This window comes from Astatotilapia calliptera, chromosome 5 (genome assembly GCF_964374335.1).
Source record: "Astatotilapia calliptera chromosome 5, fAstCal68.1, whole genome shotgun sequence".
NCBI classification, from domain to species: domain Eukaryota; kingdom Metazoa; phylum Chordata; class Actinopteri; order Cichliformes; family Cichlidae; genus Astatotilapia; species Astatotilapia calliptera.
The window spans coordinates 21,869,807-21,896,383 of NC_137426.1; the positions used below are offsets into that span (position 1 = coordinate 21,869,807).

A 26,577-nucleotide genomic window follows, 5' to 3' on the forward strand; every position below is an offset into this window, starting at 1 on the left:
GCCCCACCTGAGAAATCTTCCTCCTGTGTTGACATGTGGTTGCTGTACATTCCTCTCTCCAAGTTTCAGACGCTCAGGGATAGAGCCTTCAGCTTCCAGGCTCCGACACTCTCAGACAACTTCAGTCATTAAATTCAAAACCTGGTTTTAGACGCAGGCTTTTAGTCTCAAATATAAACCATGCTTGCTATTATTTGACAGTTTTTGCCTCTCATCTATCATGTTCATTTGCTTCAGTAGCATAAAAGATGTGCTTATAAATTAAGTTCTGTAATCTGTAATCAAAAGACTGTAATCTATTGTAAGTCAGCGTCTTCATCCTTTGAACCAACATCACAACATTGAACACAAGATTTCGTTTTTTTTCCCCACACACATTTTTTATAACATTTGAAATGAATGTAAAAACTCTCATAATGCTCAAACAACTCATATTTTTTTGTTTTGGGTGTGGGGGTGGGTGGGTGAAGCAGGCAGCAAATGATTTCTGTGTCCACACAATAAACATCACTGTTAAAAAAAATTCTACATCTGTCAACACTTACAAATTAAAATGTGAGACAAATTCTTCAGTACACAACTACATACAAACCAAGCAGCAGGAACACTGCTGTTAGTTTCTTCCATCAACAGAACGAACGTCACATTTTGGTGAAAAATAGAAATGAATTAAAAGTCACAAACAGATGCCGGTGTAGCTCAGAGCAGATCAGGTTCGATTCCGATGTGCTGCTTTCTGACCCGACACCCCCCTGCTTACTTGACTCTCTTCACTGTTCTATCTAATAAAAGGCAAACAAATTGTTAATAAATTAATAAATAAAATAGTTACAAATAAGTCGATATTTCTCTTGGGGATTAAAAAAAACAGTTGATAAATCTCTGGCACCTTATTGCTAACAAAACAAAGTTAAAAAACTTGCTTAGGAAACAAATACAGTGATACAAGGGTGCCATCTAAAGACCATGGTATAAAAGAACAGCATCACCACTTGAGTCTCTGACATGCAGGAGTGCTCCAAAGAGGAGTTTCAGTATAAAAACTGTATTCTTGCTTCATCCCCCCCCCCCTTCTCCATCCTCTTTTCATAATGATGTGAGTATTTTACAAGTACTTTAGTTCAACCAATGTTTCTTTTGGCCACATGTAAAGATCCGGTGGTGAGCACTCAAACGCCTCGTTTTCCTCAGATGCTTGTTGGGGAAACAGACAAACAGCAGAAGACGACGATTACAGCTGCTCCCGCAACCAGGTAACACCTGATGAACTGAGACCAAAAGGTTCTCCTCCTCAGATCTTACTTATCTCTCCATGGGTGACACAAAAGGATTCTGGGTAATGGGCAGTAAAACCATAATGCACACACAGATTAAAGCACCCAAGAGCTAGCAGCATCCAGACCTTTGGCACGGCCAGTCAGTACCAGAACCCGACAAATGAAAAGACTTGGAACACGTTCTTCATGTGGCATTGGCAAGGAGGTCACACTGGAGCTCCGAGTCTGCAGCTCTGTCACTTAACTGATAGGGTTTATTGTCACTGACAGAAAGACCTTGTTCCAAGCTCAATTCTATATTCGGCTAGTGCAAATCGAAGGAGAATGCATGCACATCTACCCAAAACAGCATGACAATGAAGTTACACTGGCTGCTACCTGTTCGGTTCTCCCAAAGCCTGGTCTTTGTGCAGGGTATGAGCAAGATTCCTTTATGACTCGAGATGTTACTGGGCACTGCAGCTCATTTTCTCCTGTCTTCACACCAAAAAGGAAGCCTAAATTTTTCTGTTGGGCTTCTAGATGCTAGAGGACTTTTTAGCTCACTGCAGAGCTGTGCACTGACAGATAAAACATGCTAAAACTGCTCTAAAGGCTGAAGCTGGAAAAATAATTTCAAGGTTCTCAAGAGAAGGCAAACCAAAATTTTATCTGACAGGGCGTGGGGGAGGAGAACTTCTTTGGCAACTTGGGGAGAGCGGAGGAACCTTCGAGAAAAAGAGGAGAGGGGAAGCTAATTATGAGTCAAGCACTGAAACCGATTCTTGAAGTACAGGAGGCCGTTTTTGGTGTGCGTGGCATCAGAGGAGGCTGATGGGTAACGGAACTTGGCGTAGGTCTTGTCGCTCTCTGACTGGCTTACCCAGGGTAGTTTGATTTTGGTCGCGTGATTGACAATGACATCATCGCAAGAGCCCACATGGAGAGAGCCGAGGCCATCGATGAAAAACTCTAGAAAAAAAAGGGAGAGGGGTAAACATCCCTCAGTGGGTCAGGAACACTTTTAATTGATGAAATATTTCAGGTATGAAAGTGAGGAGAAGGTGGCGTGAGCTAAATGTTCCATTTAAATCAGATTTCATTCAGTTTAATGTAGGTAAATTAAAGCCGAGCTGCGACTCCTCCATGGTGGTGTGTGCTGATAAGAAAATGTCACAGCATAATTTGCTAGCAAAAATTATCTTGCACACGTTATCGTCTCAGTAAGTAAAATAAGATATGAATCTTTTTTCTTAAATTGCTAAGATATTGTTGCTATCAATACCTTAATCTGAGATATTCATCTCTCTTTTATTCTTAAATGATTAAGGAAACATTAAATTAACTTGATATGGCACACAAATTGACTCAGTGCTGCAGGAGGATAGAAAAACAATGAATATGAATATACGATAAAGTGCAAAAGTCTTGAGTTACACCTCATTTCTATATATTTTTCTAGAACAAATGGGAAATAGGTGATCAAAAACAGTGTTTGTACAATTCTAACAAGCTTGAAAGTAAATATTTGGTTTTACCACCTTTCTCCTTAAACACAGCCTGAGCTTTAGCTTTCCTATAATTTCTTGAAGCAGCCTTCAGGAATAGTTCTTCAGGCTTCTCAAAGGACATTCAAAGCTGAGTGTTTGCTGCCTTTTGTTCTGTTTTCTGATCCCACACTGCTTCAACAATGTTGAGGCCTGGGTTCTGGACACTCAAAGAAAGAAAAACTTTCAAAGAAAACTTTCTGAATGCCTGAAGAAATATTTCCCAAGACAATTACAAAAAAAAGAATGGTGGCTCAAGACTTGTGTATAAATGCGTAAATAATAATAATGATAACATTTTTTTTTCTTTTCAATTTTGGCATATTTTTGCATCCGGCAGTCAAAACACTGAATAAATAACAGATGGCATGATGCTAAATTTGCTCCTTTGATATGAAAGGAAGCCCTGTACTCACCCAGATGAGCGACCCTGGTGAGGCGTGGGTCAAAGCCGACCTGCTGGACTTTGTCTGTGCGAGCTAAAAAGAAGTTGATGACCCCATCAGTCACAACGCAGTTGGGGAAGCCTTCAATGACGTGATGAAATCCTCTCCTCATGTGTAAACAGTCACCATCTTCCTCTCCTGGCTCAATGGAGATGGTTTGACGGTAGGTGGCGGTGTACCCCGTGGCCTCCCGCACTGCACCACCCACCTAGTTCACACACATAGATACACTGTCTCTACAAGAGCCCCAAAACTTTAATATTAACTGAGAAAAAGTGCTACTCACTAGATCCAGAGTGGTCCTTTCTAAAACATCTACAAGCTTCTCCAGCTTGGTGTTGGCTGTGAAGATGAAGTCATCATCCACCCACAGTACGTACTTCGTGGTCACCTGGGACACGGCCAGGTTTCGGCCGGCAAACCAACCCTAAGAGACGCAACGCTGAGGTTTAGATTGAGATCGCATCACCAGTGACAGCAGGGAGAAGACTTCAGTGTGTCCTTACCTTTCCAAAGGGCATGATGTAATGTTCGATGTAAGGCCCAGAGATGGTTTGGGGATTTTCACTGTCATCAGCTATAACTATGGTAACAGTAGGGTAGTATCTTCTGATGCTGTCGATAAGATCTCTAAGCTTATCGTAACGCAGGAACGTTTTTGTGGCTATTGTCACGAGGGCGCTGATGTTGTACTCTGCAGAGAGTTGATGGAGAAAAACTGACTTTAGAAAGTGCTGTTTGACTCAGAAAGGACGTCTGACTTTAGTTACAAACACCGTCAACATGCCGGTGCTGTACCTCCTTTGGATCCAGTGTTGTACAGTTTAGGTGTTGTTCCGTGTCGGATCTTGATGCTGAAGACAGCTTGATGTCCCTCTGTCTCAAGCTGCACTAAAAGACCCCCGACACAAAAAAAACACGAGTATCATTAAGATAAAACTATGAATGCCTCACTCTCATCTGGTTCTCGTAAAGCATGTAGACATAACAATGTCATGTCTTTGTACAAAACCAATTTTTCAGACCCTCAGGTTAAAATGCTAAACTCTACAGCATTTTATAGACAATTCCAGTAAAAAAAACAACACAAAAAAACAAAACACAAAGCACTTTTAGCTCCTACGGCTGATTTACCTTTCATAAAAACTCTACAGGGTTGGGATGACAAGTAAAGACAGATGTTATTAACAGATATTAACCCCCAGGCCGAGTCGTTCGGTACTGGGACGCGAGAGTTGAAGCTCAGGTGTGAAATTTATGGTTTTCAGCATTTTTATTGTCAACTCGGTTTCCCTGGGTCTTTGTAGTTGTGTGTCTTATTTTGAAAGAAATATTTAAATGTTACCATAGTGACCAGAGAGCATTAAGGGGCAGAGAGGAGGATGTCACTCGCAATGTTGTTGGCACATTTTCAGGAGGAAAATGCTAATAAAGTTACACAATTACAAAGTGAATTCGCATTTATTATCATATTTACAAATTACCACGGTTTTTGTCTTGGTCATATCATTTTATTTTGTTGTATTTATCCGCGACACCTTAAAGGCCAGTTCGTGAAAATATTGTTTGACACTGGAGGTTGGGGATCACTGTATTAAAGCATATCCAGTGTTTAAACGGCCAGTTTAAGGAAAATATTAGTTCAGTTTAAATTTGATGGAAGCAACATGTCTCCAATTGAGACAGGAAATGCTGGAAAAGTAAGTGTTACTAAAAATAGAAAAGAAATAGCTAGAGGACCATTTAAGGAAAAAAGAAGCATCTTAAAAAGTTTTCTCAGAAGTAAAGAAGGGGAGAGGTTCACCAATCTGCATAAAACAGTGTCTACCGATTGTGAAAGAATTGTGTTCCTCACTGTAAAACTGTGAAGACTTTAAATATCTCGTCATCTGCAGTAAAAAAATATCATCGAAAGATTCAGAGAACCTTGATAAATCTCTTTTTGCAAGGGACAAGACAAGGCAATGTCTTGTTTCTGTTGGTTGAAATGGCAAAAAGTTGTTAAAAGAGCTTTAAAGACAGTTTTTCACTGTGGGTTTTACTTTTTCTTGTGAGACAGGAACACGGGGTTTGATGCACCAGTCCAGCTATGGTCATGTTCAAGTGTTCAGATACATTGTCATCCTCAGCGGAAAGATTGTGAAAGCCTTTCCTACTTGTGGTTAGGCAAATTCGATTTAATGTCCTACATCACTCAGATGCGCGTGCATTAAAGACAGACATGATTCTGTCATGAAGACAAAATGCTGATCTGCCTTTTTGTAAAAGGTCCATACTCTCATTATAAAGACTCAATGTATTTTCTAAGTTTTGCTGTGAATAAAATCGATTTCACTCAGTTTTTATTTACATTTTAAAAAGTGCCCCAGCTGTTTTGAAACTGGGTTATACTATACAGGCAGAAAGTCAAAAGACAAGGGCAAACATGCCTTCAGCCATTCAGGTTTTGTGCATGCTTACTATTGTTAATTTTGTGCGAAACAAAGAGGCTCTGATATCAGACTGAATCCTGCTTGGTTGCCCAATTCTAGCTCAAGAGAAACAGCTCTGCAAATAATTTTCTCTGCCAGGAATACCATACAAGAGCAGGTGTGAGGCCACTGAAAAGGGAAAAAAAAGCAAGGTACACAGAGTAGCTTAGTATAAAGGCTGGAGACACTCGGGAAGGTTAGCCACGTCTGATAATGCGATGATGGCAAACAAACAAAACAATCCTGGTGTTGTACAGACAGTGCTGGGGAGTAACGGAATACATGTACCGCCGTTGCATATTTAAAATACAAAATATGAGTAACTGTATTCTATTACAGTTACTTTGTTGAAAAAAATGGATTACACTGTGGTATTTTCCTGTTTCATATGTTAGGCTATGCCCTCTCTATATTTGGTAATTCCACGCCGGTGAAAACCCAAACAAAACGCGCATGAAGAGGCTCTAATGCCTGTGTCTCAATCTTGCGGCCCTACACCACAGGCATAATGACGTGAAGAAATATTTTTTTGAATTTTTACTCCAAAAATGATTTAATATCAAGGCAATAGGCAGAGTGTTACAGGCATAGCCCTAAAGAATGTAGCCTCATGGGCAGTGTAGTCCGTGCAGCAGGGAGAATGGACTGCTGTACCCGTTATGTGTCTGTGAGCACGAGGGAGGGAGAAAAAGGAGAGTCTAAAAGTATGAGTTGCCACCTACCAGAAACGGGAGATGGAAGCATGCATGTCAGTCACCTCCTGCTGTACCTTCGTATATACTGTATATGCATGATCAAAGTATCAGAGTTTTCATCTAATGACCGAGAGTGAAAAAAAATCCACATATTGCTTTAAATTTAAACACAGATTCAAATTAGGGTGTGAGATGATTCTTTTTCTGTATCTTTACTTTCTCCTTTGTGGAATTTGCTGAAAAATACAGAAGAACAAAGTCCAGAGCTGATAAGACGGTGGATTGTTTCCGAGGGCTCACCTGTGTCTGCCGTGCTGGGATGAAACAGCGTGTTCGTGTAGGTGACGAACTGCAGCTGTCGGTTCATGTTCGGCAGCAGGCGGCTGGAAAGAGTCATGTGCATCTCGCCATCACCTTTGATTTTCACCTCGTCTACCTCCGCGGCCACATTTAGAGTTCCCAGCGTGGCAGTGATGTTTATCTGCATATGATGGAAAGAATAGCGGTCAAGGTCAGAGGACTGCAGGCATCTAAAATATTTAAAGACAGACACTTTTGAGCACTCACTGAGTAATTATCTCTGGGAAGGTCATGTAAGGCCAAGCCTGGAAAAGGAGAAACAAATACTGATTGATTTTCAGTCCATTTCCTGTATGCACCAGCTGGATAAATAAGGCCTTTCAGAGGGGTGACCTTACAATATATGTAGGTACAAAGAATATCCAGTATATAAACCACCTCTAGTTCAGGTTAATTTTTAATGTTTAGGGGCCAGTTTAACTACTTTCAAATGATAAAACCATGAGACTTTCAAAAATATCTGAGTTGCTCACTCGCTGAAGTCGTACCTGGGATGATGCTTGTTTTCAGGGGTCGTACTTCCACCCCCTGTGTTGGATACTGCAAGGGGCTGTTAGCCTCAGCAATAATGAGTAGATCTGCAGGGGTCTTTGACCTGAAATGAGATTTTTTTTTCCATCAACAAGCACAGCAAGCAGAAAGCAGGAAGCTCTTCGCAAATAACAGTCACAATTACTATTATCCGCGGATATCATTATTAAAATGACCTCACGTTTCTTACTGGAGAGCAAAGCTTTTGATAAAAACAAGTTTTGTCGTATTAGGAATTAATTTCAGTACTTCTGAAAAGTTTAAATTTTTCTGGAAAGGTGGCTAATTTTGTGTTACTTTTTAATTGCCTTCATCATTTCAAATGTTAATAACTAGAGTCAGTATTCAGTGGATTTTGTCTCACTGGCTCTCTCAGCCAGAGTTTATTCAATAAAGAAACTGAAAATTTAGTCTGAGTGATTCATAATAATGGCGTCGGGATTTGGATTGTGACAGCGTCTGTGTTGCATGTAGAAGCCGCGTCGATGTTCACTATGATGCCTCTGTGTTTCTAAATGGAGGGACAGTAACTGTGTGTGTGTATGTAAGCGTGTAAAAACTGCAGATAGTAAGATTAAAAGCAACAGTATTTTATCTATACTTGCCATTGTACAAAATTCATCTCATGTAAACAATAACGTGACGCACAGCTTGACGTCAAAAAAAGGCGCTCACCTTTGACGTTGCGTGGCTAAATCTCTGTTTTCTTTGTACAGACGTAAACGCAAAACTTGAGTTTTTAAAAAACCTCTATTTTCAGTGATCCAAAACGCTTTTACGTGTGGACGAAAGGCCCGAACAAATAGAAAAAGCTGCATTTTCAAAAATACCCGTCTATGTAGCCTTACTAATGCACAACTCCTGCACGATCCACAGAGATGCGGGGAGGTTTTAAGGCTGCCAGTTGTGTACAGGAAGCAAGCAAAAAGCAAGGTCTGTGTTTATATATGTTCTAATGCATGTATATTCAAACCGCGTAGTAACAAACCACAAAGCGAAGCAGATCAGCAGATAGTGATGTGAGATCATGGATGATTTTCCATGTTAGAGATAGATACGTCTAAAAAACAATTTCCTGTAGCGTGCACTGAGACAGATGGATTATTTCAAGTAACACATTTTGTTACATCATTATTTAATTTAAATAAAACAACACATCAGGCCACATAATAATATTTTAGCCACACAGATAAAAAAATGTGAAACATCTCTTAAGTACTCCTTACCTCGTCTGAAAGCTGCTGTACTCTTTAGCCCGTCTCCTCTTCATCTCCTCCAGCTCTGAAGCCTCGAAGGCAGTGTGCAGCGGGTGAGCTGACACCCGCGGGAACAAGAGTTGTGCGAACGGTAGGTTTACCCCCCCACTTTCGCCCTCACATATGCATCCATTACGTGCCAGCAAACTGGACAGATTATAAGACACGTGTGATCAGATTTAAGCTCAGGTCCGTCCGCTTTGGTTCAAAATAGCATTACTTACCTCGCCACATTATCCCTTACATGGAAGGGAATATTGCTCAATCGATGGTCTGACTCAGGGACCCTCTCTTCCAGATGCCTCTCTACTATAAACGCTGGTCGCTGCCAAACATCCACTGTGGTATAACCCCGAGTGGGCCACGAATGGAGGAGAGCCAGTACTAGCACCACAGACACCAAGATGACTAGCAACACCGTCTTCCTCATGGACCGCATCCTGGAACCTGTCAGAGATTAGAATGCTGGATGACGCTCTGGTTTCTATAATTATACTCTGACGATATTTCCGAACAGGAATGCGATTTAAGTGACGGGAACAAAATCAACAGTCTCTGTTTTGTGTGACAACTTTGTGAGGTTTTGCTAAAGTTAAAAGGTTATGTCATCCCCCTGCACCACCCCTTCCACTTCAGCTCAACCCCAAAAACAGCCCACAGGAAGTTGTTTAATCGCAGTTGTTTAATTATAGTCTCAGAAGATTTTCTAAGTCGTCACCACAGCTACAGATCGATGGAAAATTATTCGCATTTTTGTGGTTGCACTCACAGTGGAGCCATTAAAAGAGATCTATATATCTGCTGAAAGGATCAGCATAATGAAATCATTAATGCCTTCCGATCCCTCATTCCCCTCCCATATTTTTTCTCCTCGATTCTTCTAGAAAATTCTTCTAGAAACTTGCCAGCACACAATTACTTCTTTCTCCTCCAGCTGTGAGAAACAAAAACTCCATTTCTGATTCTGCATGCACTTGGGTGTGGGCGAGATGGTATTCTTGTAAATGGATTGCTCATATTGTGGGAACGTAAATATTATACACAGCTACAAAGTAGGAATCCAGCCTTCTTGTTAAAGACATAAATGCTTACATCTAATGATGACGACTTTGTTTATGTCCAGAGTAGGAAAAGTCTAGTGTTAGAAATAATGTAGAAAACCTTTGAAGTGATGGAATCAAGACTCTGTCTCTTGTATGTGTGTGTGTGTGTGTGTGTGTGTGTGTGTGTGTGTGTGTGTGTGTGTGTGTGTGTGTGTGTGTAGGCTTGCTTACAATGACAAAATTCACTGCCACAAATGGAGGAGATAAGACATTAAATTAAACATTCTGTAACCATTTAGCAGACAGACTTTCATTTCTAGCAGTTTAAAAAGTATTTATAGGAATATATACCTCACTGCCTCTATCCAGTCATTGAAAGGAAAACCTCTGTTGACACCTGCATCTCCAGAAACCATGTAAACATTCGTGGAAATGAGCAAGCGCCTTCTCCATCTGGAAAGAACAAAAAAACAACTCAAAGAGTACAGACTGAAAAAGTGGATAACAACTAATAATAATATAACAGAATGTACTCTTAAGAAACCTGAAGTGCATATAAACTTATATTATCATGAGGTAAGTGACCATGTAGTGTCATTAAGTGACTGCATGGTACCACAGCTGCCGGGGGAAATTAGTTTTTGTCACGAAATCAATCAATGTAGAGCAGTGTCACAAACCACGGAGGCCCCAGGAAAGTGCAATCAAACGGTGAGTTTATTAACACCCAGGAGAAAACATCAGCATATGTCTTCTGACAAAAATACATGTTGAGAACACTTTTAAAGCAGTGAGGTATCCGCCCCCCCATGGCGTAAAAATAGGTTAAAGACGTCAGTTACAGTAAATGGTACATTTTAGATGGCTATAAACAGACATAGAACTTCTCATTCCTATAACATCTTCCAAACAAGGTAATAACTTCAAGCCTTCGAGGTCTCTGAGGGCTGGTTGTCGACTCCGGTCATCTGTTACCAAGTAGGCTAAAATGCAGTTGGAAGCTAAATGAGTTAAGGCCTCAGGCCTGACACATTCCTAGATTATATGTATTGTAAGCATGTCTGTGAAGGTTCTCAGTCATCCAGGTCATCGTAGTCAAAGGAGCTTGCAAAGAAAAGCGTCTGGACTTCTTTAAGTTGCTTGAAGACGTTTCAACTCTCATCCAGGTTTCACAATGAACTCACCGGAAACTCTGGCTGATTGGGACCCACACCCAGTTTCACACCTTGGCTCAGGCGATTAGAGGATCATCAGGGGGTCCTTTTGTCCCTCTGGGGGGGGGTTACTCCCACTAGGTTTATATCTGGGACTCTCCACCATTTGACCTTAGAACTGAAGAAGCTTCTCGGATGAGAGGTGAAACGTCTTCAAGAAACTTAAAGAAGTCCAGACGCTTTTCTTTGCAAGCTCCTTTGACTATTGTAAGCATGCATGCAATTATCCTTCTATGCTTTAGTCCTTTTCACAATAGATTGTGAAGACTCGCGCTTCATAAAGCTTAAGACCTTCTTGTAGACTAATGCAATAACTCTAAATGAGCACAAATATTATGCAATGTGTATGAAATACTCCTGGCTGTATCTGTAATAAAAGTTAACATAATGAAAGGATCCTTAAATTAACATCTTCAATAAACAACTTTAATGCAATATCAATACTGTGAGAAATATTATTAAATGGAATAATGCTGTAGAATGTTATTAATGCAATTATAATGATGCAGGTTATATGGCAGAAATAAAATAATTTCTGTATCTCCACATTTTACAAAGGGCTGGAGGGGAAAAACTAAATCAATACAGGGGAAAGATTAATAGGATCAGAACTAGCAATGTTCCTCTAAATCAGCAGATGGCTTACAGATGGCTTTGGCCACTCACTGTCGTACCTTTCAGTCTAGTTCTTGAATAATCGGTAATCTGCTATACCTCAGAGTTTTCTTGCAGTTTTCATTATGTTAAAAAAAAAATACAATTTAGAATTGGTTCTTTGCCAAGTTATTAACTAAATGTGGACACCACACAGGTCATCCCCTGATTATGTTTGAATTGTTTATAAATCAGTGGCTTACAAAACAGCAATAACAAAAACATTCCTGTGAGATTGCTCAGGTACAAGGACCAGACTGAAACTAGGTCAATAAGCAGCCAACGACTTTGAAAGAAAAATGTTTAAGACCTTCAGGATGTCTACTTTTTAAATAATTACAAATCTGGCTTCCTGGAATCAAAATATAAAAAATGAGGGGTTGGTCTCGACTTTTTGCATAGTACTGTATTTCAACAGAGATTGTAAGGTAAGACAACATGACATGATGCATATCTGTGAAGATATGCCTGCAGTAATGCAAAACATTGCTTTGCATTACTGCAGGCCTCCCAGATTTGATCTCCCCGTCTGAATGATAATTAGCAGCGATAGTGGAACAGCCCTAAGACATAACAGATAATCTAAGCCAATCAGAACATAGCATAGCTGTGTGCTGCACGCTGTTGTCATTAACCTAAAAACGAGCCTATGGTAGGGAGTGCCGCGGTGAACATGCTATGGGCATGCATATAGTCCGTGGGTTCCTACCAAAGATTTGCTCGCATGTTTCGGACTATTTGGGATAATTAGCACAAAATTAGCACACCTTCCTTCGTACTGTGAAACATGAGGAAAATATGGAAAAAAATAATGCGAATGTGTGTACACAAATCCGAGGTAGCGAATATAAATACCCGGCTAAACACAGGCCTATTAGCCCTCCTTATTCTGAGTGAGAGCGCAAGAAAACCCATGCATCCGAAATTATCTTTAAACAGCACTTCTAATATGCTGAAAAACATCTCCAGAATAAAGACATACTGTGCATTTAGTTATTTTACCACCATGTTAATGTCAAAAATTTAAAAAAAAAATCTCACGCCTATCCCCTCTTTGTCTATCAAAGAAGCTGTCAAACGTTCAGTCAGAGCTGAAAAACAACAACCCCAGAAAAAAATCCCCTGCCGAAGACGGGGACACGGGCCTTTAAAGCAGCACCCCACTGTAGAAAAAATCAAATAACCCCAAAGCTCACCTCAGTTAAGACGCACACACTACAGACTCTTTCACCTCCCTGCTGCACGGAGCTCGCCCCTCTCTCACGAATCTGTTCCTCGGAGGTCTTGAAAACGATTATGCGGGGGGAAGAGGCGCAGAGAGGAGCTGCCGCGCATCGCAGCACTGCAGGCTGTTGGACGGATGCTCCCCCTGCAGCAACAGCGGCTGCAGCGCAGCGGTGAGCGCACCGATATCGCCGCTACACCAGACTCATCAGCGGTCAGTCAGCTGAGCACGCACACACACAGACATAGAGGAGAGGATAACACTGAACTGACTGCACGATTTCTCAAAAAAAAAAAAAAAAAAAAGGAGAATTATGATCAAACAATAAGATTTATGTCTACATACATGTTTAGATTGGTGTGTGTGTGGGCGTCTGTGCACACAGTCGATAAATATGTGTACTGCTTTTTCAGCTTTTATAGTATCTCACCCTCTGTACTTCCCCTCCTCTCTGGTATTCTGTTAAGGAATGCTTTTTTTCTTCAAGGAACTCTTGATTTTTTTCCTCACCAGATATTTAAACCCAGTAGTTTGACTGCACTTTTCGCTCAGCTCGGTGTGTACTTTTTGGGTATCATATGAATCGTTTTATTGTTTTGTCATTATTTTACCTAATTGTTATTGTAAACCTTTAAAATCAGTTACTTGGAACTGCTTTGCATCAAAACAAAATGAAACAAACGAAGACACCCCCCACCAAACATTTTACCATGCGACAGCCCGCCTTGTCTTCGTGCTTATGTGTGAGCCTATTTCATCGCAAGACAGGCGGTGACAGCGGAGATGTGCTGTTATTCATTAGCGTGCTAAATATAGCACAAACACGCCGTTCATTGACTCTCCGCTGGTATGAAAACCAAACGCACCTCAGAACTCGGGAAAAACTTTGATTGACTTGGAAATTGGCCAATGACAAAGCAGGGCTTTTCACCTCGACCAATCCGCTGCTACCATGTCAGGCATTGTGTGTTGTTGCTGTCAGACAGGGGTAAGAGGCGATAGTCAATGATGGCTGCTTCCTTGGTTTGGTTGTTAAAGAGACTGTACGTTTTCTTGTTGACATGTCCCCTCTGTGTCCCGGGCTTCTTGAATTTGGAGGAGCTTAATGACATGAAATATGGGATTCAGATTCTTCCCGATCCTGTCATCCTGGGGCAGGTGAGTCAGAAAATGCTAACGGATATAGCTTGTTAGCTTAAATATGAGCTAGCGGTATTTATTTACTATTAATAGTGTCAAATAATTCACAAAGCGTGAGACCTGATGTCATAAAAGCACAAAACATGTTAAAATAAATCTTATAGAGTTACATGAAGACGAGTAATTCTCAGGTGAAGTACGTCACAGCATGCTGTGACAGCTGTTATGTTCATTGCCACATGTCTATAACTAGCTAAAAGTAAAGCCGCAAACCATGTTTTTATCTGTTTGCATTCACCTGATGCGTTGGTAATGTGTGAACATGTGTGTCAACATTAAATTCACCCCCTTTTCCATGTCTGTCTTACGTTTGTAGACTAAGACAGAGGAGGTTATGATGGTGTCCAGTAAGTACAAACAGCTCTATGAGTGTCGACTTCCAGCCCAGGCTGTGCGTTTTCATCAGGATCCCGCCACTGAGCCTGACTCGGAGGGTTACACTGGGCCAGATATCCCAGACCTGCTCAAGCCCATGCACAATGCCCCATGTCTACTCAAGGTTGGTCCTTAACTACTTATCTGTGTAATCCAACAGAGAAATGCTTAAGCTGTTTACACAGTGGTGTGACTACAATAATAATACAACAATAAGAACACAAGAGCAAAACACACCGAAAGCGTGTGTATATTTGCCAGCTTAAGTAAACCATTTTTAAAACGCACATGGATGCCCCAGAAGCTTGCCAAAAACAACACTGGGAGGCTCTTGATTCAGTATTCATTGGATTAAAGGTTGCTCGTCTGCATCAGTGACTGGGTACAAAAGCAGTATATCTAAGAGACACACATCTGTTAATGTACCTGTGTTTTCAATTGTTCAGCTTATGTGTTAAGGTTTACCCAAAAGCTCACAAGTACTTTATCACTATCTTCTTGCTCACAGTGCATCTTATCCATGTATCTCCTTACCAGTGTTGGGAAGGTTACTTTTAAAATGTATTCCATTACAGATTACAGAATACATGCCCCAAAATGTATTCTGTAACGTATTCCGTTACGTTACTCAATGACAGTAACGTATTCTGAATACTTTGGATTACTTAATATATTATCGTGCTTTTTACAACAACGTGAATGTACTATTGCTGTGTGATTTATTACTATTACTGAAGGTCCGCGACTCCGAACTGTAGTAAAGGGACCTCTGACTAATACGGCGGGGTCCCTGGCGGGCTCGTAGCCGAAAAATAGCTTTACTTTGTTGTGTGGGTCAACTTTTCTTGCGAGAGACAGAGAGAGGTGTTGAAAGGCTGCTCCAACGGAACTTATTGTTTTCGGAGGAAAACACGAACACGGTGTACAGTCGAGTCTTAATAGCTTACTTACAACTGGGCTCGTCAGGCACTCTTCTTGGCTGCAGTGGTTATTATTATATTTACATGCTTCCAGCTCCCGTTTTTCCTCGATGACTGCTCGTACCTTTCCACTCCCCTTTTTCTCCCTCCTCGCGCTCACAGACCCATAACGTGTATGGCAGTCCATTCTCCCTGCAACACGGACTACACTGAACATGATGCTACATTCTTTAGAGCTATGCTTGTAGCATTCTGCCTGTTAGCTTAGCACAACAACAACAACGAAAAGGCGCTCTCTCACCCAGGAAACACACAGTCGCAGAGAGAGAGAGCGTCGCCCTGTAACCATGGCAACCGTAACGCTGCCGCCTGGAACAAAAGAACGTAGCTGTCAAACAAAACCCAAACAGTCCTGACCCACGACAAAATGAAACAGGAAAGTACCGCAGTGTAATCCATTTATTTCAACAAAGTAACTGTATTCTGAATACCACCTTTTTAAACGGTACCCGTAACTGAATACAGTTACTCATATTTTGTATTTTAAATACGTAACGGCGGTACATGTATTCCGTTACTCCCCAACACTGCTCCTTACAATGTGTTTTTTGTATAGTCATGAGACAAAGAAAGTTTGTCACACTTTCCGCTTCCATAGGCATAAAGAGGTTAAGTCACAGCCTGGTGCTGTTAATCAAATGTGCTTGATTAATTGATCATGTGCTCTGGAGCATTCAGGTGTGTTAGCACAGTACCAACGAGGAAAAACAATACCAAAGATCTCAAAGAATCAGTTGTTTCTGCCCATCAGTCTTGATGAGTTATAAAGCTATTGCCTTCAAAATGAACTCCATCATTCTACAGTAAGAATTTTTCCCAACATTTGAGACAGCCGCCAATATTCCCAGGAGTTGATGTCCCAGTAAAACCCAAGGTCAGCCTGTGCAGTCCTCAGAGAAACTGGGAAAATACCCAAGAGACTAGCTCAAACTCCACAGGCCGCAGTTAGAATGTTAAATGTTAAAATGGTAAATGGCCTGCATTTGTATAGCGCTTTACTCAGTCTCTAAGGACCCCAAAGCGCTTTACACTACATTCAGTCATTCACCCATTCACACACACATTCACACACTGGCAATGGTAAGCTACGTTGTAGCCACAGCTGCCCTGGGGCGCACTGACAGAGGCGAGGCTGCCGGACACTGGCGCCACCGGGCCCTCTGACCACCACCAGTAGGCAAACATGGGGTTAGTATCTTGCCCAAGGATATTTGGCATGCAGCCAGGAGGCAGCCTGGGATCAAACCACCAATCTTCTGATTAGTGGCTGACCTGCTCTGCCACCTGAGCTACAGCCACCCCAAAGTTTACAACAGTACAGTTAGAAAAAGACTGAACAAGTATGACTTGTTTGGAAGGGCTGCCAGAAGAAAAGAGCATATTCTCTAAAAACAACATGGGAGTCTGACTTAGATTTTCAAAGTTACATCTGATTAAACCACAAGACTTCCTGAAAAATAGTCCTCATTTATAGGGCTGCCAGGATTAGTCGACTAGTCACGATTACGCGTTGTTTGAAGCTTTGTAAGATCCCAAAAGACGCAGGAATAAGTAGTAGTATTTAAGAGTGTAATAACGGACTGAAACAGAAGATGGCAGCACTGCATGTACAAGGATGCCAGCTGCCGTTAAACCCCGAAGAAGTAGCTCTCTCCCAGAATTCATAGCGCAGCCCAGCTCAGTTTCCAACAATAGCGGCAGCTAGTTAGTTTTAATATTACTCTTATTATTCTTTCTGGGTCACAAAATAAACGTTTAACATATTTTTAGGCGAGAATGTAGCTGTGTAAACCTCAAATATCTGCTCAGTTTATCAAGACACCACATATTTTCAAAAGCGCTCCGGCGTTTTCGGAGACGTCTGTTACCCACTAGCTCGATAGCTAGCCGGGGGCAAGGCTCACTAGAGCCTGTGAGAACACCGGACTCCCGGCAAATCATTTTCAAACCCACCGCGGTCTTTCGCTACTCAGATTAAACATACATAAGTCACTTAGATAACTTAAAAATGTTATTGTTTGGCTTTTTTTTTAGTATTTTATTTTTTCCTGAGTAAATCGGTTTGGCTGAGATTAAAGTTATAGTTTTTACACAGCTGAATAAACGTCAAGCAGACAGCTGATTATCAGAAGTGTGAGATGCTCGAGAATATACTCCGGTGTCCTGTTATATTTTAGATAGCAAGGAGTTTATTAACCTTCACCGAAACAACCTGCAAATTTCATTAAAATTTAATAAACTATCATCTTGTCTTAATTTTTAGTTAGCACATACCTTAAACACTTAAAGCTTTAAGCTAATGATAGTTATATAAGAGCAGATGCATGCTGGTGCAATAAGCTGTACGCTGTATGTCCAATGGATGCATGATCTGATTAGTCGACTAATCGCAAAAATAATAGTTTGTGGCAGCCCTATTTACAAATATATGCGTGGGACCGTTTCAGGCTTAGGCACTGTGTCAAAGTCTAACAGAAATACCTGTCCTGCAGACGAAGGACTGGTGGACGTACGAGTTCTGCCATGGCCAGCATATCAGACAATACCACCTTGAAGGTGAGAGGCCACTTCTCTGTTTTTTTGTTTTTTTTAACCTACAAGAGGCTTTCAGTTATTGTTTTTGACAAATTTTGTTCTTTTGTCCTTAGACACAGAGATCAAAGGAGACATTCTCTTCCTGGGTTATTATGAGTCAGAATTTGATTGGAGCAATGAAACAGCAAAGGTAAAGTTGCCTCTATGTTGTGGCTGATTTGCATGACTGTACAATATGAACCAAACAATCGTGGGTGCATCCATTGTGTTTTTTCTCTCAGGCCTCCAAACAGCACAGGCTAAAGCGGTACCACAGCCAGACCTATGTAAATGGCTCTAAGTGTGACCTAAATGGAAATCCCAGAGAGACTGAAGTCCGGGTGAGATATTTACATTTGGAACACATCCTGCTTGAGATGATTTGTGTGTTTCACTTTTTTTTTCTTTTTGATTTTTGACTGTCTCCTTGCTTATCCAAACACTCATATGCAAAATGCCTGTGCAGATTTATAAGCCTTTCACTTTTAAATATATCCCAAGCAGCAGACATTTTGAACATGAATATGTTTTATGTTTGCTTTGCTTAAAAGACTCAGCTGAGTTTTAATTTTTAAAGAAATTATTATTGTTCTTTGTTGTAGTGTAGTCTAGTCAAAACAAGTTATAGCATCTTAACTGTCTCCATTTTTACCTCCACTTTAATGCCAGAGTCATCTTTGCGATTCCTTCTGTGTAGAAATATTTATGAATAGTTTTGAGGGAGGTCAGGTGGGAGACGCTGGCTAGTTTTTCTGGAAAAATTAAAACTGTGACTTAGACATTAGTTCAGATTATGACAGCATGCTTTTTTGTGTACTTAAAAGAGCTAAAAATACTTCACATGCCAAACGCAAAGTTTGGCATGTGAAGTATTTTGCTCATCCTGATACTTTATTGGGTCCAAAAACTAAACCTGTTTGACCTTATTAAATGAAGGAACCCGTCATCTAGTCAGCTGTCTTAATCTCATGGAGCAGCCAGTTTTTTAGTGCTAAACAACCCTAAACCCCCAAACTAATTAAGACAAATTGCCATTTGAAAACTAATGGTTTTGAGATTAATTTAGGCAAGTGCTTTGTTCACATGGGGACTTAACTGCACACTCAGATGAGACTGATTATTAGAACAAGAACTAAAAGAGGAGAAGAAATAAAATCCAGAAAGCTTCCCGGTCCCCAGATATTCATATACAGCTGTTTGTTTAGAGATACGGCGTTAGTCGACTCTTTAGCCCTTCTACAGGAGATTAAGTTTATCAGAAGATGATGATTCTCTGATTACACAGATGTTGTAGTGAAACTTAATAACTCTGGAATCCTCTTAGGAACTCACTAAAGATCTGAAAATGATCGGGGTCTGTGGAAGAGTGATCAGAAGGAAACCTTAAGAGAGTAGAGTCAAAGTATTTGAGTTGTCAGTTGTGTGTGTTAGTCACACAGGAAACATTTCACAAACAGGAAAAAGGTTCTCTGTAAATTCTCAGTCACCAAGGTATTGGCAGTCGTAAGCACTTGTTAAGACATGAATAAAGCAGAGATTGGCCACTGTTGGTTATACTGATCTGTCTGTGTTTTGGCATTTGTAACAGTTGATGAATTCCCTGTTTATTTACTGTATTTAAACATTTTCACCTAAAAAAAAGAAAAGAAAAAAGAACCAAATATGTTGCAACCCAGCACCCAAACAGTTGGGCATTTAATTCAGCTCAAAGTAGTTTGCATACTTTTGCTCTGTTTTGTTTCCAGTTTGTATGTGAAGAAGGCTCAGGTGACTACATTGCGCGAGTAGATGAACCTCAGTCATGTCGATATGTGCTGACAATTCACACCAGTCGCACCTGCCAGCACCCATTCCTGCGGCCACCATCCACTGCCAAGCCTCAGGGCATTGTGTGCCAGCCAGCACTAAGTGCCCAACAGTACATGGATTACGTCAAGGCACAAGTCTGTGAGTGAATAAAAAAACATTGAAGGGCAAAGCAATGCATCTTGGAGGCCTCTTGATTTTTTTTTATTTTTCGCATTTTAAAACAGATTGTGGTCTTTTTAATAAAAATACCAGCTAAGAAGCTAACTTGGCTTTCAAACTTCAAGCTTGCTCTCTCCTTTGTCTTGTGGTTGATTCCTCTGCCAATCATCCTGTTTCCGTTCCCAGCGGACACAAAACGTAAAGTGGAGCAGATCTCGGAGGAATTGAGGAGTCTTGATGAGATGTTAGCTGGTAATGAAGGAGGAGATGGTGCAGTAAAGGTAACAGCAGAGGAGACATCGCCTAGCAGTCGTAGAAAAGGTGAGTTTTTTTGATGCTTATGAGGCAAACGACCCCGCAGTAGTAACTTGTCAGTGCACCTAATAATAAAGTGCCGATCCATCCATAATGGGCGTTTGTGTATTAATTCTGATTCTAACACGAGTGTCTATTTCTGGTTTTGAAACAGGTCCTGCTGATGTATCAAAAGATGGAGAGTCAGATGAGGCAGAAGACTCTGACTTCTGGGAGGGAGTGACAAAGCCAGCAAGTTCAAGAACATCTACTTTCCAACAGGAGAATCAGGTATAGCAAGTGCAATTCAATTCAATTTTATTTGAATAGCGCCAAATCACAACAAAAGTCGCCTCAAGGCGCTTTACATTGTACAGTAGATACAGAGAAAAGCCCAACAATCATATGACCCTCCATGAGCAAGCACTTTGGCAACAGTGGGAAGGAAAAACTCCTTTTTAACAGGAAGAAACCTCCGGCAGAACCAGGCTCAGGGAGTGGCAGCCATCTGCTGCGACCGGTTGGGATGAGAGAAGGAAGACAGGATAAAAGACATGCTGTGGAAGAGAGACAGAGGTTAATAACAGATATGATTCAATGCAGAGAGGTCTGTTAATACATAGTGAGTGAGAAAGGTGACTGGAAAGGAAAAACTCAATGCATCATGGGAATCCCCGGCAGCCTACGTCTATTGCAGCATAACTAAGGGAGGATTCAGGGTCACCTGGTCCAGCCTTAACTATATGCTTTACCAAAAAGGAAAGTTTTAAGCCTAATCTTTAAAGTAGAGATAGTGTCTGTCTCCCGAATCCAAACTGGAAGCTGGTTCCACAGAAGAGGGGCCTGAAGGCTCTCCCTCCCATTCTACTTTTAAATACTCTAGGAACAACAAGTAGGCCTGCAGAGCGAGAGCGAAGTGCTCTAATAGGGTGATATGGTACTACAAGGTCATTAAGATAAGATGGGGCCTGATTATTTAAGACCTTGTATGTGAGGAGCAGGATTTTGAATTCAATTCTGGATGCAACAGTCTGTCTTCTTGGTAGAAACACACAACAGTGAGTAACTCAAATTGAAATGTAGCCATAAAAATACATTTGTAATTGGCTCTGCAAGGTCCAATGACATGTTCATTTTGGTACAGTTTTGACATCTTCTGATTATCATTCTACTGTTACTTACACTTTTGATTATTATTAAATGTAGTACTGTGTATATCGTATAATACTGAATTTCCAGGTATTTTTGACAGTGCGATCTGGCTTTTTTAACCACTAGAGGGGGCAGTCAGATGCTTTCTGTCACCATTTCCTCCCTCTAACCTGATTTTTCCTCTTTCTGACAGGCAGCAGATGGTGGCCATACCTCACATGCAGACAATGAAATCATAGATGATGGTGATGAAGGTACTGAGAAAGATAGTGCTGTTTTAGTGCACAGCTTATTTAAAAAAAAAGAAAGAAAGAAAACAAAGCAAATACAAGCTGGAGCTTTTTCTTCTCTGATATTCTTCTTTTTTAGTAGAAAAATTCAACTTTAAAATCATCACTGACCCAGCAGACCTGATGAAATTTGTCCAGCACCTTAAGGAGAGTAACAGGAAGGTCAGTATTTGCTGTTGTTAGTGACAGCAAATGACTGCCTTTTTTCTCTTGGCAGTGCATAGGCTTTCCAATCCTTTTCTGTTTTGTTTTTATTTTTAGAAAGCACAAGATCAAGCCAAAAGTAGAGAAGAGACAGCACGACACAACAGAGTAACGGAGAAACTTGACGAGGAGGAGAAAGATGAAGAGGACCCCGTGCTACAGGAGTTTGAGGATGAGATGGCTGACCTCTCTGTGCCTTCGGATAAAATCGAAGAGATAAAGGAGGAAATGCAGAAGGAGTTTGACAACATCATAAACGAGGTTTAAGACTATATATATATATAAGTTGATACCTAAAATACCTAAAATTTGATTAGACAGATACGTAACAAGGAAAAGACCAAACTAAATACTAACTTTAGGCGTTGCTTGGCTCTATCTGTGTTGTAGGCTCAACAGGAACTCGAGACAGAGGGTCTGAAAGGGGAGTTTGACCGCACTCAGGCAACACAGACACTGGAGACGACGCTGGATAAGATACTCGATCATTTGGAGGAGAAAGACGTTCAGGACCCAGAGCAGAAAACGTCCGGAGGCAAAAGAGCCAGCGACCCAGCCCGGGGGAGCCCCAGCCTGGCTCCGAAGCACCCAGGTAACCAGGGGGCTTGACCCTTTTGTAGTCATGTGCATGTCCACACCCTCTGTGTATAATCATCTTCATAATTCATCAGTCTGTGCAGTAGATGTGTGTTATGACATCCTCCATCTCAGGAAAGATCCACACATGGAATTTGAAGAATTCAGAGAATTTATGTTATCAGATCACTTTCGGTCAGTTGCAGTCTTTCTTCTCCAGCCATTAATGTCACCGTGGGTGACTTTTGATTGCATTAATCTAAATCTAAATTAAAATTTCTGAAATCAGACACAGTATTTTAATCTATGTTCATAACACAATGCTATGCGAGGCTCTTGCCTCCTTCATCTCGTGGCCCTACTGGTGGGTTTTGAGGTGAACTGTCTTGTTTGTCCCTCTTTTGTCTCGTCACCCTAGACCAAGCAGCTGACGACCATGTTAAGATCAAAATAACTAAGTATAAGACGGGTATCAACCCTGATGGGGAGGTGAAAGTTCAGGAGGTGGGCGAAGGAGACCCGCAGTGGCAGCACATAAAGGACGTGGTTAAAGAACAGCTAGAGAAGGCAGGACTGAAGGCCGAAGGTATGAAGGGAGAGTGCCCGAAACACTCACGGCCTTTTCTCTCTTCCATCTGTTATCTTCAGTGTACAGCACTGTATTTCTCTTCGTATCCTATGTAAAATAAAAACCTGTCTAATGAGTTAAAAAGAGAAGATTTTGAAAAATCTGTTTTCATGTAAGGAAAAAAATAATAGCAAGCTTAAAGCTCACCTTAATCAAAGAACATATCTCAGCCAGGTGTGCTGTGTTTTTCCACTCATATGTTTGTGTCATTCATGTCAATCATCCCGTTGTCATTGTTGACTTGTTCAGCAGTTTTCTTACGCCATTTGGATGTGTTAGGCGTAACTGCTGAACCTTTTTTGTCTTCCGTCTGTTTTTCTTTGTTGTTAGGAAAAATCGAAGTGAAGATCTTGACACGAAAAAACGCAGAAGAGGCAGGTGATCAGTGGCTGACTGAGGAAGATACAAAGTCCTTCAGGGAGCTACTCATTAATCTCCTGGTAACTGAAGTAGTACTTCTATTGGGTTCCTTTGAATGCTTCTAGCTGTTGCTTGCAGGCTTGGACTGTGTCTGACGGAAGCGCTGTACAGTTTGCTGAGTGTTTTCCTGTCTGCAAGAAAGAACAGAGTGGCCTGCTGTTCTTGTGTGTTTGTCTGCTTTCACAGAAATTAATTACAGAAACCAAAAGCTCATTGGATTGTAGTTATGACACATTTAAAGTTTATTCAGGCTGGGGGCATCAGTTGAGATGTCAGTAAGCACAATTCAACAGAATTTGTGGACGCAGTATTAAAGAAAAGAAGGAACAAAATGTCCTTGTCACTAGGTGAAAAGGTCAATGTCACTTTCACAGCAGACCCTCATGACTGCTACATCGTCTCTTTTTCCTGGTGTATGTTGAAGTGGAGCCAGCTTTCACTTCTGCTTCTTTTACTGGCTGCACTCTAAGTACAGATTTGTTTATGCTAAGTGAATTCCCGTCCCCCCTCTGTCTTTGCAATATAGTGTGTGCAATTTCCTGCCACACTACCCAAAAGCAACTATTTCCATCACTATTAAGAGCTGCTGGCTAGTTACTCAATTCGTTGGTAGGTACAGTTTCCTTTGCGACCAGTTATTGCCAGATACAGTAGTTGCCAACTGGTCTCTAGACCTGTGTGACTGAGGGCTCAGGAAAGGTGCTCTTATAAGCTTCCACGAGCACTGTGGTTACATGTTTGAACTTTATGGTACAGATTTCTGTGTCATCTTTATGTAACAGAAGATCCTACACTCTCAAATGTGCAATTTCATTTTTTTGGTCTTATTCTTATTATCTTCATGGTAAATTAGACAGTAGAGGACTTTTATATTTTTCATCCTGCTCTGTAGGAATCACCTTGCTGAATTTTGATTGGCAGCTGAGTGTTAGCACAAGATTTGATGAATCTTCTAGCAGCAAAGTGGATTAGATTTGTTGTTTTAGTTTTTAACCCATTCCTGTTTTTACTCCCTCCCCCCCCCTCCCACCACCACCACCAGACTGGAGGCACTGAAGAGGTTTATAAAGAGGAGAAAAGGCAGCAGGAGTTGGAGAACAACTACAGATTTGTTTGGGGAGATTCCCAGGAGGAGTCAAAGTCATCCAGCTCCTATGATTCAGATGACGTGGATATATGAGCTCATTCAGAGTGACCCTTTGTGATGTTGCACTCCTATGGAGAGCAGGAGGGAGGAGGACTCTTAAGGTTTAGTCATAATTTTGAGAAAGCCCACTTGATTTGGTCATTGCTGTTAAAACCTGTGCTGTTTACACATACAGAAAATGTGTTCATGTGGCTTGAATAGGCAATAATGCAAGTGTCTTTAATGGGGCAACGTTTATATGTTGCACAATGTGTCAGCTGTACTTGTGCAGTTGAAGTTATGCATTTTCCCCTTTTTGACGGGATTCAGTTTTTGTTTTCAGTTTTACTAAATATTCACGATTAGTTCTGACGTCGTCTGCAGCACACTGTTTATCCTCAATTAAATTATTACTTGTTTGTCTTCTGTGTTGCCATTGACAGAGACGTCCGTAGTGTGAGTCAACAAGGGAATTCTGTTTACTTCAGCAGATTGTACGATCTGCACAGGTTGTTTTGTTCGTCTTTCTTTCTTTCTTTCTTTCTTTCTTTCTTTCTTTCTTTCTTTCTTTCTTTCTTTCTTTCTTTCTTTCTTTCTTTCTTTCTTTCTTTCTTTCTTTCTTTCTTTCTACTGAAAAGTAAAAGAAAAAATGTTGAAAACAAAAGGAAAAAACCCTCAAATTCCAGTTTCCACTGATCCTCGAAGCTTTCTGATTTGATCCATTTGGTGAAAACAAACAAGTAAACAGTGTCTGCACACACTCGCAGTTGATATATAGTTTTTGTTTTGTTTTTTCACAAATGTCCTGTGAATTCAGAAGAGAACAGAAAAATTTTGAATACTTTTTGTTTTTGACAGTAACTGGATTTAATATATCTCAACTTGGAAATCAAATAAATCTACAGTGTCAATCAGATTCAGTGCACCACATTAATGCAAACATGCACTTAAAGGGCTGAATTTGTAAATTTTGTGAATGCTTGTGGGTACTTGCAAGTCAACATGTACATAATTATTGTGTCATTATTTTTTTGATTTATTGTAAAATAGCACAGATTAAGTGGCGACGGAGTTACCTGAGTAAATGAGTTTTAAAAATCCTGACTCTGCATTCTGTTATGAAAAATAATCTCATATGAGATGTAAATCACATACACACTCTTTTTTTTCAGACACAGTAGTGTTTTCGTATTAAAAAGTCTGCATCGGTTACCTCGGATATCTTGTAAATACAATTCTGCTGCCTCTTTTCAGTTGTTTGTATTGTGTATTAAAACTGCCAAATGTTAGATGTTAGACATTTGTATTTTTATTATCTCATACATTCAGTGTTACAATCCTTACTAGTATGGCTACTTGTATGCTAGGCCAACTGTATCAACAAATTTCCATCCGATACTATAACTGTTAAAGTGAGCAGTGGGCCAACCCTGGCGACTAGTAAAATATTGAGACTGAGAAGACTGGCTAACCTGAGAACAAGATGGGAGCAGCATATGGAAGGACAAGTTGTTTTTGGATGTAAAATAGTACAAAACAACTAATCAAATGTTGAAATTAAAAAAAATGACAAGATTGAATTTAATGCTATCAAGTTTCTAAAGTGTCTACAGATGCATCAAGAAGGCTGGAAAAGTTTTTGAAATGCTCAAAATCAAAGAACATAAGAGACCTTTTCAACTGGGTGATCTATTATGAGGATGAAGGTAGTGAAAGAGGACATGTAGAGGGCTGGTGTGACAGGAGAGCATGCAAGGTGAAATGCAGGCAGTTCACGGGTAAGACTGCTGTAAGTATTGTTGAGTGGGTGGATAAGGGTTCAGACTTGTTAAGGGCACGACATCTTTCGCCAGCTGAACAAGCGCTTTTTATTTATGACCATCTAGACAGGGAGCCTAGGGAAGAGAATAAGTATCAGCAGAGGTGGCTGGTATGAAATTGGCTAAGCCCTACCCATCCTTATTTGAACAAATGATGTTCAAATAGCACAGTGGGGGAAAAATGACTGAATCGTAAATTTTGTGTTGCGTGTTTTCATGAAAGGAACTGCTAATGGCAAGTGTAAGTAGGCATTCCCTTTACTGTTTCCAAT

General features: G+C 40.7%; 2 protein-coding genes and 1 long non-coding RNA gene across 6 annotated transcripts; 1 reads left to right on the forward strand and 2 right to left on the reverse strand.

The window, feature by feature from the left end:
- Positions 1–297: 297 nt before the first annotated feature.
- b4galnt1b (beta-1,4-N-acetyl-galactosaminyl transferase 1b) lies at positions 298–13,419 on the reverse strand. Of its 2 annotated transcripts, XM_080301302.1 has the most exons (13): positions 12,670–13,419; positions 9,957–10,058; positions 8,787–9,009; positions 8,533–8,709; positions 7,264–7,370; positions 6,983–7,020; positions 6,716–6,896; positions 4,048–4,140; positions 3,756–3,943; positions 3,536–3,676; positions 3,220–3,457; positions 2,140–2,228; positions 846–1,984 (listed from the first exon to the last, which is right to left on the reverse strand). In XM_080301302.1, exons 3-13 carry the CDS (start codon positions 8,999–9,001, stop codon positions 1,925–1,927), a joined length of 1,527 nt encoding a protein of 508 aa, XP_080157428.1. In that variant the 5' UTR covers positions 9,002–9,009; positions 9,957–10,058; positions 12,670–13,419; the 3' UTR covers positions 846–1,924. The 2 variants fall into 2 exon arrangements, with proteins under 2 accessions (XP_026023843.1, XP_080157428.1); XM_026168058.2 differs by having other exon boundaries at positions 298–2,228; positions 12,670–13,412.
- Positions 13,420–13,655: 236 nt separating this feature from the next.
- Positions 13,656–25,157, forward strand: os9 (OS9 endoplasmic reticulum lectin). 3 transcript variants are annotated; one of them, XM_026168055.2, is made up of 15 exons: positions 13,657–13,856; positions 14,215–14,397; positions 17,746–17,809; positions 17,902–17,978; positions 18,070–18,168; positions 19,573–19,774; positions 19,982–20,116; positions 20,265–20,380; positions 21,435–21,495; positions 21,614–21,693; positions 21,793–21,996; positions 22,126–22,327; positions 22,730–22,897; positions 23,270–23,379; positions 24,402–25,157. In XM_026168055.2, the coding sequence occupies exons 1-15, from the start codon at positions 13,704–13,706 to the stop codon at positions 24,537–24,539; spliced, it is 1,992 nt and encodes a 663-aa protein (XP_026023840.2). In that variant the 5' UTR covers positions 13,657–13,703; the 3' UTR covers positions 24,540–25,157. The 3 variants fall into 3 exon arrangements, with proteins under 3 accessions (XP_026023841.2, XP_026023840.2, XP_026023839.2); XM_026168054.2 differs by having other exon boundaries at positions 13,658–13,856; positions 21,611–21,693; XM_026168056.2 differs by lacking the exon at positions 22,730–22,897 and having other exon boundaries at positions 13,656–13,856; positions 21,611–21,693.
- Positions 24,810–26,059, reverse strand: LOC145428715 (uncharacterized). The gene is made up of 2 exons (XR_013909025.1): positions 25,117–26,059; positions 24,810–25,032 (listed from the first exon to the last, which is right to left on the reverse strand). It is a non-coding gene; the product is annotated as an uncharacterized LOC145428715 (long non-coding RNA).
- Between the last annotated feature and the right edge of the window lie 518 nt (positions 26,060–26,577).